General features: G+C 44.3%; 1 protein-coding gene across 7 annotated transcripts in view; it reads left to right on the top strand.

The window, feature by feature from the left end:
- Positions 1 to 12,717, top strand: part of RPS6KA1 (ribosomal protein S6 kinase A1) — a 102,194-nt gene that overhangs the window by 62,762 nt on the left and 26,715 nt on the right. For 6 of the 7 annotated variants that reach the window (XM_026676053.2, XM_087970649.1, XM_026676056.2 and 3 more), the window contains 3 exons: positions 11,750 to 11,866; positions 12,011 to 12,092; positions 12,261 to 12,341. In XM_026676053.2, the coding sequence (XP_026531838.1) occupies positions 11,750 to 11,866; positions 12,011 to 12,092; positions 12,261 to 12,341 (280 nt within the window). Of the gene's footprint in view, positions 1 to 25; positions 98 to 11,749; positions 11,867 to 12,010; positions 12,093 to 12,260; positions 12,342 to 12,717 lie in introns of all 7 variants that reach the window. The other variant, XM_087970653.1, reaches the window with a different exon arrangement.

Here is a 12,717-nt window from a genome sequence, read left to right on the forward strand (position 1 = left end):
TTGCCTCTTTGCCTTTCTCACGCAGTTGGCTCTGGGGAAACGGCGTGCCGAAGCCTGCAATCTGCCCTTGATTTCTGCTAGCAATGTCAGTAACCCGGTTAGTAGTGCAGGCCAGCTCCTTTTTGGTTACGCATGTCTGCTTGTTTGCTCATGAGTTGGGGCAACAAGGCAGCTTCAGGGATGAATGGTGGGGAGGCTTGGAAACATTCTTCCTTTGGGTAGTTCTCTGAGCTGCATAGGAGCGTCTTTATTTCAGCTTTCTCCAGGCTGGCATGCTCTGGGTATCCTGACCTGTAGCTTTTACAATTGTTGCCCTTTAGCTAAAGTGACTTGAAATTATGGGACTTTTCCACTAGTGCAGTAGAAGGATACCAGCCTGGGAAAAAGCTGTAGTGGTGAGGAACATAGCCCAAAGTTTCATTCTCGGTGAACAGCTGGGCTTGATGGACCATGACTGTGTTGAAGAGAGACTGTCCCAGTTAGGAGGAGGGGTCAAGTGGGGAATCAGTCTGGAATCATTAAATAGAGAAAAGAAAGCAAATCCTACCCCCCTTGGATGCTGTTGAACCTTATCTAGCCTTTCTCAGGGGCAACTGCCAGTCTGGGAAGATTGCTTTGAAATAGGCATTGAGCAATGAAGCAGCGAATTTATACTGTACATGTGTGGGTCTGATTGTTCGTGCCTGACAGATTGCTACATAATTCATTCCATCTGATCTTGACTTAGTTTGATAAGGAAATTTAGAGTTTGCTCCCAGAAAGTCCTTACTGTAATTCCAAGGTATTGTATTTTGTTTTAATAAAGTTTTGCTGGATTGTGGCATAGCACTTTCAGTAAACATAATTTGTCTCTCAGCTATGCTAAACTAGATACCTGGAAATTAATCATGTTAAGAATAATACTACTTTACCAGAATAGCATCCAACAAAAAACATCTTCTGGTTGGTTTTGTAAGGCTCAGTTCTTGTTTAATAGAGGAGGCATGGAAACCTCCACTCTGTCCAACCTTGTGAGACAAACAAAAATGATTGAAGACAGGCAGCAAAAGAATCTTGAATGGCCATAAGAGTAGACTAAGGCTACTTGATTGGAGAGGCTATGCCTGCTTAAGTGGGGAAGGGCAAAGCTCACAGGCAAAGCAATCCTTGGCTCCTTCAAGTGAGGCTGCAAAATTTTCTGGGTTGAATATGGATGAGACTGCTTCATTCTACTGCCATCCGGATATATCTGATGGCAGCTGCCTTCATTCCTAAGTTAGTCCATGGTGGCTGGACAAATGATGAGAATTATAGTCTAACAGAGGATGTTAGCTGGGGAAGGTGGAATACTGTAGATCTGGGGTCTCCAACCTTGGCAACTTTGTGGACTTCAGCTCCCAGAATTCTCCAGCCAGTTCATCTTGACCTGGATGAACTCCTGGGATGGCTTACACACATCATACTTCTGGAAATTATCACAATTAGCTTGCATGAAGAAGCTTTTTTCTGTGTCCCCAAGGACCTTTCTGCAGAAATGCAACCAACATTCACTGTACGCAATGATTTCAAAGATTGGGAAAGAGTTATTTACTGCCAAAAACTAGAATTCCTTTGCCCCAGTCTGGAAATCCTCTAGCTGTGTGGACTTCAGCCGCCAGAAACCTTCAACCAGTATAGCCAGCACTCAGGATTCTGAGCATTGTAGTCTACATCTCTAGAAGATACTCTGGTTAAACAGTATTCTAGTTAATACTTTCCTGGGTGTGGTTATGACTTGATAATAAATGCAGATTAAATAATATAGTTTGGTTTTGGTTTAGTGTAATGTGAGAAGAAAATCAGTGATTATATTATGGTTTATTTTCATGACAGCTAACCACAGTTTGACTTCATATGTTGTTATTGACTTACTGATAGGAGTAATGATATAGTGGAGTAGTGATGTCATGCTTTAATTTTCTGGTTTGTTCCCTGGCTTATCTTTGTGCTCTGTCTAAGCCTCTAATCAATTCAGAGGGAGATAAAATAGAAGTGGCAAAAATATGAAAGGAATCATACCAGGAATTGGTTAAACAAACCTTGATCAACTTCAAGGTTGCCCTAGCTTGCTCAAGAAACTCAAATAAAACATGATTTGGTGCCTGAGTAAATAATCCACAAGCAGCTGATTAGTCGTGATAGTTAGATGTTGGCATGATTACAGACAGTATATCACTTTGAGAATGAGTTCTTAATTTCATGTCCTACCTGTGAGATTTCTAGAGATACAGTATTTCTTAGGAATGCCTCAATTCTGATTTCTGTCCGGAGCAGAAGGCACCTCCAATGGCCTTTCCAAATATCTGATTCTCTGAAAAATGTTGAACTAGACTGGCCTTCGTTGACCTAGCAGAACCATTTTTAAGTTCCTTAGGTTTCTTTTTCTTTTTCTATTACAGTGATCATAGTTAGATATATATCCTGTCTTTCTTCCTGCAACTAAAGGCAACAAACAAACATCCATCAGTTTTTCTCCATAACCTGTGAGTCAGGTTGGGCCAAGAAAACGTAATTGGCCCCAAATCCTGGGGAACTTCCTTGGCTAATTGAACCAGGTCTACCTGGTCCTGCTGCAACACTTCCACACTGCCCAGGACTTTAATAAGTGGTATTTGGCAAAGTATTCACCAGCCTTTTGGTCATTAGCAAAACTGCCCCCCCCCCCCCAACATCGTCTGTGGGTATAGTTTGTGGTTACTTACTCCTTCTGAGGATTTTAATTGGAAGCCTGTTTTTAACTGGAGCCTGATTCTAGGCAAGACATGTTCAGCTTGTGCCAGTTGCAAGCACTGGCACCGTCTCAATCTCCCCCAAGGAGAGAGGAAGGATTGCTGGGCCAAAGGCTTCCAAGAGATGGGCTGGGGGTGGGGAGGGGGTCTACTGAACAGCTCAGGAGGCTGAACAGATGGTTTGGGGAAGCTGGCAGGATGCCTGTGGTGTTTGTGCCAGCCACAGAAACTGTGTTTTGCAGCAAACTTGAGCCTGTGTTTGCGATACAGTGGGTAATTTAGATGGCATAAACATTCACGTTCTTTGCCACCCACCCAAAGGGTTGAGAAGAAGATGGCAAAAGAGAAGAGTGATGTTTTGAGGGGGGAACAGGAAGCGGGAAACACACATATGGGATCGGGTGAAAAGAGCAAATGCTTGCAAGTTATCAAGCTGTGGATCTGGCAACTTGTCGACTGTGTGGATCAGGGCACCGAAGCGTCAAGACTCATAGGGTTGCCAGTATGTTGTTTGTTTTGCCAGATGTATGAGGTGATATGAAGATACGTTTGTGTGTATACAAAATGCACCCTGCTCTGGAAGAGGTCCAGAGTTGGGAATGTTGTTATTGAAGACAGAAGACCAGAAAGCCCATCTGCATCATTACTGTTCACTGGATCAGAGGTCTCCAAACTTGGCAACTTTAAGACTTCAACTCCCAGAATTCCCCAGCCAGCATAGAGTTTAGAGACCTGCACTAGATGAACATAAATGTGGTTTTAAAAGAGAAAAAAGGAGAAGGGATTTCTCCTCCCCCACCCCAAGATTTTAGGGTACAAGGCAATAAAAAAAACTGCAGGGGCATAAAACATGGTTAAATCTAGGTCTCCATCAGATGCCGAGACTTCTTTATTTCTAAATTTTCTTTCTGGCTTTTCATGGAAAAAACAAGAATGCAACAATTTCATTTGTTTTTCAACATTTATATGCTGTTCCAGTTATCAGACAGCATTAAGCAGCTTGCAATCTTACCATATTCATGTAAGGTACATCTACAACGAAAGCAGTAAACATTGCCCACAATCACATTTGATTCAAATTATTAAAAATATTATATGCAAGCTGCCAGTTCTTTAGCTGGTGTTGCCCTTCATATGCATTGAGTTCTTCCTAAGAACGTAGGATGTCACAATGAATTGGTATAGTGTACGTGCAGATTCAAGCAGTGTGGCTTTTTGTAACTGACAGATGGAAATTTTGCCATTATGCAGATTTTCTATGCACCATCCAATATTTGTAGGTCACCCAATTTGCCAATAACCACTGGGAGCACCACAGTTGGTGTATACCGTAATCTTTCAATTTTCAGAATTTGATATTTTGTGATCTTCTCTAATTCTTTGACTTCTATTCTACTATCTCCTGGTGTTGCCACATCAATTATCCACACTTTCTTTTTCTCAACCACAACTGATCAGTTATGTTACGAGCCAAGTCTTTGTCAGTTTATATTTGCAAATCCCACAATATTTTAATCTACTCATTTTCAACTACTTTTTCAACTCTGTGTTCTTACCACTTTTTCATTACTGGCCCATGATAATTTTTACAGATGTTTCAATGAATCATTTTGGCTTGTTTATAATCAGTTTGTGTGATCTTCTTGCACAAGCTAAGTATATGATCTTCTGTTTCTTCAGCGTCTTGCACAATCTGCGCTTTGAATCATTTGATGATTTTTCAGTTGTTGCCTTGATGGCATTAGTTTGAATTGCTTACACTTAAGCAGCCAAAAAAATCAAGCCTTCAGTTTCTGAAGTTAAGATTAAATACAAAGAAATCCCAATTGATCAACAGGTCCAGCAATCAGCCTTAGCATTGAAAGTAAATATCTTGAAGTGGTAGATAACTTCTGTCTTTTAGGACCAACTATTAACAGTAAAGAACCAGAAGTCAAGAAATATGACACATTGTTAGTTTATCCACTAAGTAAACCAGACCAGGAAATCAACTCCACAGGAAGACTAAAATTATCTTTATAACCATTTGCCGTAATAGCAGAACTTTGTAAGTCTAATTATGCTATACCTTCTTCCCTTTTTCATACTCCAGTAAATCAGGGAGGCCTCTGCTTGACCTGCTTCTGAATGTTATCTGCTCTGGATTTTTTTTTAAAAATGTAGAAAATGTCTGTTCCATGTTTTCATCAAGATGATCTTTCTTAAGCTTGAAAGGATAACAATAAAGTCCTTGGAGAAGATACTCAGATGCTGTGATGCCTTCAAAGGTCACAATCATGCTGGCATCAGTTTGAGTTGTGACATTCAAATGGAAGTGAAAGTTGGATTTTGAACAAGTGGGAGAGGAAGAGTATTGACTGTTTTTAAACTTTGGTGTTTCAGAAGACCCGAGGGAATGCTATAGATAGCCAGGGAAACAAACAAACAACAAACAAACAAACAATCAAACGGCTCACAGAACAAAGCAGTCCATAGTTTTCACTTGAGGCATAAATTACTATTTTCAATTTTTTTATATGCATTATTGAAAGACCTTGATTTCTTGACAAGCGTATAATGCTGGGAAAAAAATGGAAGGAACTAAACAAAGACCACCAGAAGTGTGGGGGGGACTCAATTATTGTAGCAACTGTTCTACTGTTACTAAGGCCTGAAAGCCACCAGGTGGAGATAGAACTTTTCCAGGAAGTTGTTATGTTATTGAAAAGGACAATACCAACTTGATGGCGCATAATGAAATCAACAAATTGACTCCTTCTGACATGACCTGATTTTTATTTTTTTACAGTGCCATAGACGTGACATTAATCTGAGGCATTGTAGGACATTTTGGTTGGACATCTAATCACTGAGCACTCTTTATGTTGTGAATCAATAAAAGTGAATAACCTAAATGCAAATTAGGGGTTGAAAACCTGCACACTTGATTGGTCCTTATACAACAACTTGGGATTGGGCCAGAACCAGTCCCTGATTGGCCACTTTTGGGACTGTCCTTATTGGTCAGTAGTTTGAACCTGTTGCACATTTTCATTGGTTAATAAGGCAGCAGCTAACCCTATAAAAGGGTTACTGCTGCCCACAGCATTGCTCTGTTATGTTCTATCACTTTATTAAGAGTTGAAGTCACTGGTCAGATGTCTGGTCTCCGTTATTCTCCATACTTAACACTGGCGGCGAGGATGGGATTCGGAGACCGAAGAGCTGACTAACCTACAGAGCAACTAACAGAGCACGTGGTTGAACACGCACCATCAACGGCAACATGGCCAGCGGTGTCGTACCACCCGCTCCATTCGACCCAGAAACCGAAGACTGGGAGTCGTACATGGATAGGTTCCAGATGTTTCTGGAGACCAACAATTTGAAAAATGCAACAGCCGGAAAAAAAGAGCTATATTTCTAACCCACTGCGGCCCTACTGTGTTTAAAATGGCAAAGTCACTTGCCAAGCCAGCAGAGGTAAAAGAGATGGACTGGGATGTCCTCGAGCCTTTACTACGGGCTCACTACGCGCCCACCGTGCCAACCTTAGTCCGAAGACACGAATATTACCGGAGGGACCAACAGAAAGGTGAAAGCCTTGCTGATTATATCGCGGACCTCCGAAACCTTGGAGGCCTCTGCGGATTCGCAGACTTAGAAGAAGCTCTCCGGGACCGTTTGGTTCTGGGCCTAGAAGACGGCACGATCCAGAGTAAAATTATGGCTAAGGGGGACATCAGTCTCACCGATGCCCTTAAAGAAGCCTCGGCGGCAGAGGCGACCAAGAAGTCAGCAGCCCGAATGCGCCGCACCAACGCACCGCTACGTAAACTCGCCACTGATACCTCGCCTCGCACAGAGAGACACCGGTATCAACTCACCACGAAGACCTAGAGTCTCCGTCCGACAGCGATGGGGAAGAGGTCAACCGACTGCGAACAGAGCGAGACCAGTCCACACAACACTCCTTTCGACCGTGTTCGGTTGTGGATCCAATCACCCACGATCCGGCTGCAAATTCCTCGGCGCGCTCTGCGAAATTGCGGGAGACGAGGTCACATCGCAAAGGTTTGCAGAAGCAAACAAAACTCCAAACCCCGACAGGCGAATGCCAATCTTCAGGATTCTTCGGCACACACCGAGAAAAATCAAACCACTCCTACAGAAACAAACCGTCCACCACTTCCACCAGGCGTGAAGAAACCGGTGGGAAGAGACCCACCAAACAATCACCATAGGCCACGCTACATCCCTTGATGCCGGGAAAATCCGAGTAAAGGTCGCCATCGAAAACAAACCTTGCGTGATGGAGGTAGACTCGGGATCTTGCCTCTCGATGGTGTCGTGGAAAACGCTCCAACAGCTTATTCCAACGATTCGCCGCCAAGACCTTAACCCTCAAAGGGTTATACTCAAAGACTATCAGGGCAACCGAATCCCCGTCGCCGGGTCCCGCAGATTCAGGTCTCATTCAAGGACCGCACCGTCGCACTACCACTGACTGTCGTGGATCGAGATAGGCCTAGTCTTCTAGGCCTTCAATGGTTCAGGCCGCTCGGAATCACTGTAGCCGGAGTCCACAAGGCCGAAAGCGTCGATTGGGAAGAAGCACTCGTGCAAGAATTCCAAGACGTTTTGCGAACGGACTAGGCAAGTATAAGGGGACCCCAATCTCGTTTAACTTGAACCCTGAAATAGCACCCATCCGCCTTAAGCCGCGTCGGGTGCCGTTCGCTTAAAACCTAAAATCGACGAACAACTCGATAAGCTGATAGCGCAGGCGTACTGGAACCCACCGACCACGCCCGTTGGGAAACCCCGATAGTGACGCCTATCAAGCCTGATGGGTCCCTAAGAATTTGTGGAGACTACCGGGCCACATTAAACCACGCACTGCAGCAAAGTGCTTATCCAGTACCGGTAGTGCAACATTTACTCCATTCCCTGGGCGGCGGAAAGTTTTCGCCAAACTAGATCTAGCCCAGGCATATCAACAATTGCCTGTAGACCCAACCACAGCCGAGGCGCAAGCGATCGTAACACATAGGGCGCATTTAAATGCAACCGGCTCCAATTCGGAGTAAGCGTCGCCCTGGAATCTTCCAGAGTTTAATGGAAAGGTTGTTACAAGGGATAAAAGGCGTTGTCCCATATTTCGACGATGTACTCATCGCCGCACCTAACAAAGACATCCTAGAAAAACGACTCAGAGAGGTTTTACGAAGATTCCAAAATGCAGGCCTCAGAGTAAAAAAGACAAATGCCACTTATGTACCGAAAAAGTAGAATTTTTGGGATACCTCCTGGACAGCCAAGGAATTCATCCCACCGAAGACAAATTACGAGCAATTAAAAAGGCACCCACTCCGAGGAACAAGGCAGACCTACAGGCGTTCCTTGGACTTATCAATTTCTATAATGTGTTTTTACCCCACAAAGCAACAGTAGCTGAACCATTGCATAGACTATTAGACAAAAAAGCAACGTGGGTTTGGGGACAACGGGAACAACATGCTTTCCAACAAGTAAAGAAATTGCTAACTTCTGATTCAGTACTTATGCAGTACAACGAGACTCTGCCGCTCACTATCACGTGTGATGCATCACCTTTTGGGGTTGGGGCAATTCTGGCCCACATGTTACCAAACGGAGCGGAGGCCCCCATCGCGTTTTTCGCGAACCTTAGCTAAAGCTGAACGAAATTATAGTCAGCTGGATAAAGAAGCTTTAGCTATTGTTGCTGCAGTTAAAAGATTTCACGAATATGTTTATGGCCGTGCGTTTACAATAATCACTGATCATAAACCGCTACTGGGGATCATTGCGGGTAATAAACCAACCCCGTATATATTATCCCCAGAATGACCCGTTGGTCTGAATTCCTGGCGGCCTACAACTACACCTTACAACACCGCCCGGGAAATCGATTCTCCACGCCGATGCATTGAGCAGAACACCGCTCCCAGACGCTGTTGTGGATCCAGCCCCAACCCTCTCAACACTACAAATTGAAGCTCTACAGGCACCACCCTTGACGGCTAGAGACATTGCTTTTGAAACGAAACGTGACCCAGTTCTGCAACACATACTACGCTGGGTTGAACGGGGATGGCCGACCGACCAAATTGCACCTGAATGGGCGCCCTTCAAAGCCCGCCAAACCGAACTGTTTTCCCAAAAGGCTGTATCTTGTGGGGCGATCGAGTCGTAATCCCTGGCAAATTGCAACAGACTGTGTTGGCGGTATTGCATGAGGGACATCCGGGCATTGTGCGGATGAAATCACTCGCACGCAGCTATGCTTGGTGGCCGGGAATCGACAAAAGAATCGAGGCCTGGGTCGCTACGTGCCAACGTTGCCAGGACGTCAGCAACGCCCCACCTAAAGCAAGCCCAACCGAATGGGAACGCCGAGGGGACCGTGGTCCCGTATTCATATTGACTTTGGGGGCCTACCAAAGGTCACACTTTCCTGATTACTGTCGACGCCTATTCTAACTGGCTCGAGATTCATCGAATGCACACAACTACAACTGACTCAGTTATTAATAAATTAAACAGACTATTTGCCATACACGGGTTTCTGGACGTGTTGGTCTCGGACAACGGCCCACAGTTCACTGCATTGCCCTTTGAACAATATCTTGCTGATCGGGGCATCCGCCATGCGCTAACCTCGCCCGCGCACCCTGCGGCGAATGGACGATGCAGAACGCATGGTTCAATTTGTGAAAAAGACCCTGCACAAAATGGAATTTGGCAACATCGGCGAGAAAATCAATCGAATCCTCTTATTGCAGCACATCACGCCCCACAGCGTGACCAACAAAACACCCGCTGAACTTCTTATGGGCCGGAAAATACGATCGCACCTTGACCGGCTCCACCCCGCTTTCGCACCGGAAAAACCTTTCGGCTCCAGCAGCAAATGCCGGGAATTTAAGGTAGGTGATTTAATCTTTGCCAAAAACTTTTCCGGCGACCCGTTATGGATACCCGCAACCGTTACCCACCTCACCGGGCCTAGATCTTACCGCCTGCTAACAGACGATGGGAGGGTGTGGAAACGCCACATAGACCAGCTCCAATCGAGATTACCACCCAGCGGCCATGACTCCCCCGGTTCACCAACTCAAGGGGAGGAGTATCGAGGGAATTGACTTTGATACAACTAATAGCAGGTCAACGGGAGCCCTACAGCCCAGCGAAGCACCGGGCGTGAGCGGGGAGGGAGTTGACGTTTTCAGGAACTTTAATACGGGGAAAGCGAACTGCAAACCCGAAGAAACACGGAGTAGCAGAGACAACCACAGTGAATGCAGCACGGAATCGCCGTGCAGCGAAATAGAATTTAACAAAGGTCATCCAAATGCTCCACTGGAACCGGACATTAGACAAAACCGGTGGAGCCTCGGAAATCATCCAGGCAGACCAAACGGCCTGCCTATCTTGAGGATTTTATCACAGCTCCCCTCAAACGGAACCCAAGGGGAGGGGTGTTGTGAATCAATAAAAGTGAATAACCTAAATGCAAATTAGGGGTTGAAAACCTGCACACTTGATTGGTCCTTATACAACAACTTGGGATTGGGCCAGAACCAGTCCCTGATTGGCCACTTTTGGGACTGTCCTTATTGGTCAGTAGTTTGAATCTGTTGCACATTTTCATTGGTTAATAAGGCAGCAGCTAACCCTATAAAAGGGTTACTGCTGCCCACAGCATTGCTCTGTTATGTTCTATCACTTTATTAAAGAGTTGAAGTCACTGGTCAGATGTCTGGTCTCCATTATTCTCCATACTTAACACTTCAGAAACAGAAGCTAAGTGCCAGGTCAGCCTATAAGGCTTAAGCTTCACCACCTTGAATCAAAGAGAGCCCTAGAGCAAGGGTAGGCAACTGTGCCAACTGTATGACTTGTGGACTTCAACTCCCAGAATTGTACAGTTTGTACAAACATACAGTGATATGTTTAAAGACAAAATTTTGGTCAACTTTACTGATGCTGATCATGAGCAAAAATTTCCCAAAATTGCCCTTTCTAGCTATTGTGCCAGAGCCGGAAGTCTGTCTCACTTAACCCTTATAGAAACCCTTTCTAAGAAGTTTGTGAAACAGATGCACTTATCTAAGCCTGTTTTAAAACTGCAGCCTGGTGAGTCAAGCCTGCGTGCTCTCTTGTTCTAATTGCGCCTTATTGTTACCTGCTTTTTTATTTATATTTATTTTATTTGGTTTGTCAATTGCTTACAAGATAATAGGTATAAGTAAAAACATAGTTATGAATACATGGATACATATAAGAAAAATAAAAGAAACAATAGGACAGGGACAGTAGGCACATTGGTGCGCTTATGCACGCCCCCTACAGACCTCTTAGGAAAGGGGTGAGGTCAATAGTAGACAGTCTAAGGTTAAAGTGTTTGGGGAAGAAACCACAGAGTCAGGTAGAGTATTCCAAACATTGACCACTCTGTTGCTGAAGTCGTATTTCCTGCAATCAAGTTTGGTGCGATTAACCTTGAGTTTGTATCTATTGTTTGCTCTTGTGTTGTTATGGTTGAAGCTGCGCTTCAACCATAAATGAAGTGCGCCTGGTCCCTGAACTGGAAGAAATAAATGCCAAATAGAATTCCTTTCAAAAAAACACCGTGTTCCTGTTTGCCCATGGGCAGAAGGGGGTCGCATGGTAATGTAGGCTAAATGGATGACCCCCTCCTCTATCTGCCTTTGTGCTTTCTTTCGGCCTTGGTACGCCTCTCATTTATCACTGAATATTCATGCCACCTTTTCTTAAATGCTCAAAGCATTTTCATATGCGCACATTCAAATCAATTCACTGCAAGCCTATAAAGGTAAATATTGCTAATAACATCTGACTGATTTTTAGGGTCACAAGAATGTGCTTACTTTTTGTAAACTTGGAGACAAGGTGCATCTTTCTATTTGTAGTTACCTTCATGCGTGTGTGCCTTGCTTACCCTGTTTTTGCTTTCTTTTTTCTTCCATCACATTCAGAATGAAGGTTCTGTCCAAGAATATACAATCACATATCTTGTGAAAGAAGGTTCCGAGAAGGCCGACCCGTCTCAGTTTGAGCTCCTTAAAGTTCTTGGACAGGGCTCTTTTGGCAAGGTGAGGCTATATATTTCATAGTTAATGTAAACTGTGTGTGTTTACATTACATAGCTCCAAAACTACTTCCCATTTCTGTCCCCCCCCCCCTCCCAAATTCTGCTAGATGTGTTGCTGTTTTTCATCTAGACCTTTTCTGCACAGGTCTTTCTTGTCAGAAAAATCACCGCACCAGATAACAGCCACCTCTACGCCATGAAGGTCCTCAAGAAGGCAACTCTGAAAGGTGAGGTGGTCCTTCCTACATGCTTTTGAACCTAATTTATTGGCCAGCGGAAGACATGAGGGACATTCATTAGCTTGGTTTTCTTCTAGCCCAAGGGCTTCCAAACATGGGAACTTTAAGACTTGTGGACTTCTACTCCTCTTGAATTATGCTCTTCTCTGTCACTAGTGCGTGATCGTGTGAGGACCAAAATGGAAAGAGATATTCTCGTTGAAGTAAACCACCCATTCATCGTGAAGCTCCATTATGGTGAGTACAAGATTTTGTTTTCTTGATTTTGAGGAGGAAAGTAAATCGCAGGTAAGTGATTTTTTTTGTGGGCTACTTCATAGGACTTTACTGAGCAGAATCTAAAAAGATAATTACTCAGAGTTGTCAAATAGCATGGGCATAGATGCAGCTGGTTTTCTGGATGAGGCATTTATTTATTTACAGTGGGGGTCTCCAAGCTTGGCAACTTTTAAGACTTGTGGACTTCAACTCCCAGAATTTCTCAGTTGCTGGGGAATTCTGGGAGTTGAAGCCCTCTAGTCTAAAGTTGCCAAGTTTGGAGAACTCTGATTTACATTATGGGATGATACACAGTTTTTTTTCCAGTGTGCCCTGCTTTTCTGCTCAAGCAATG

Source organism: Notechis scutatus, chromosome 8 (genome assembly GCF_049901735.1).
Source record: "Notechis scutatus isolate UNSWTSFEM ecotype Mainland chromosome 8, rNotScu1.2, whole genome shotgun sequence".
Classification (NCBI taxonomy): domain Eukaryota; kingdom Metazoa; phylum Chordata; class Lepidosauria; order Squamata; family Elapidae; genus Notechis; species Notechis scutatus.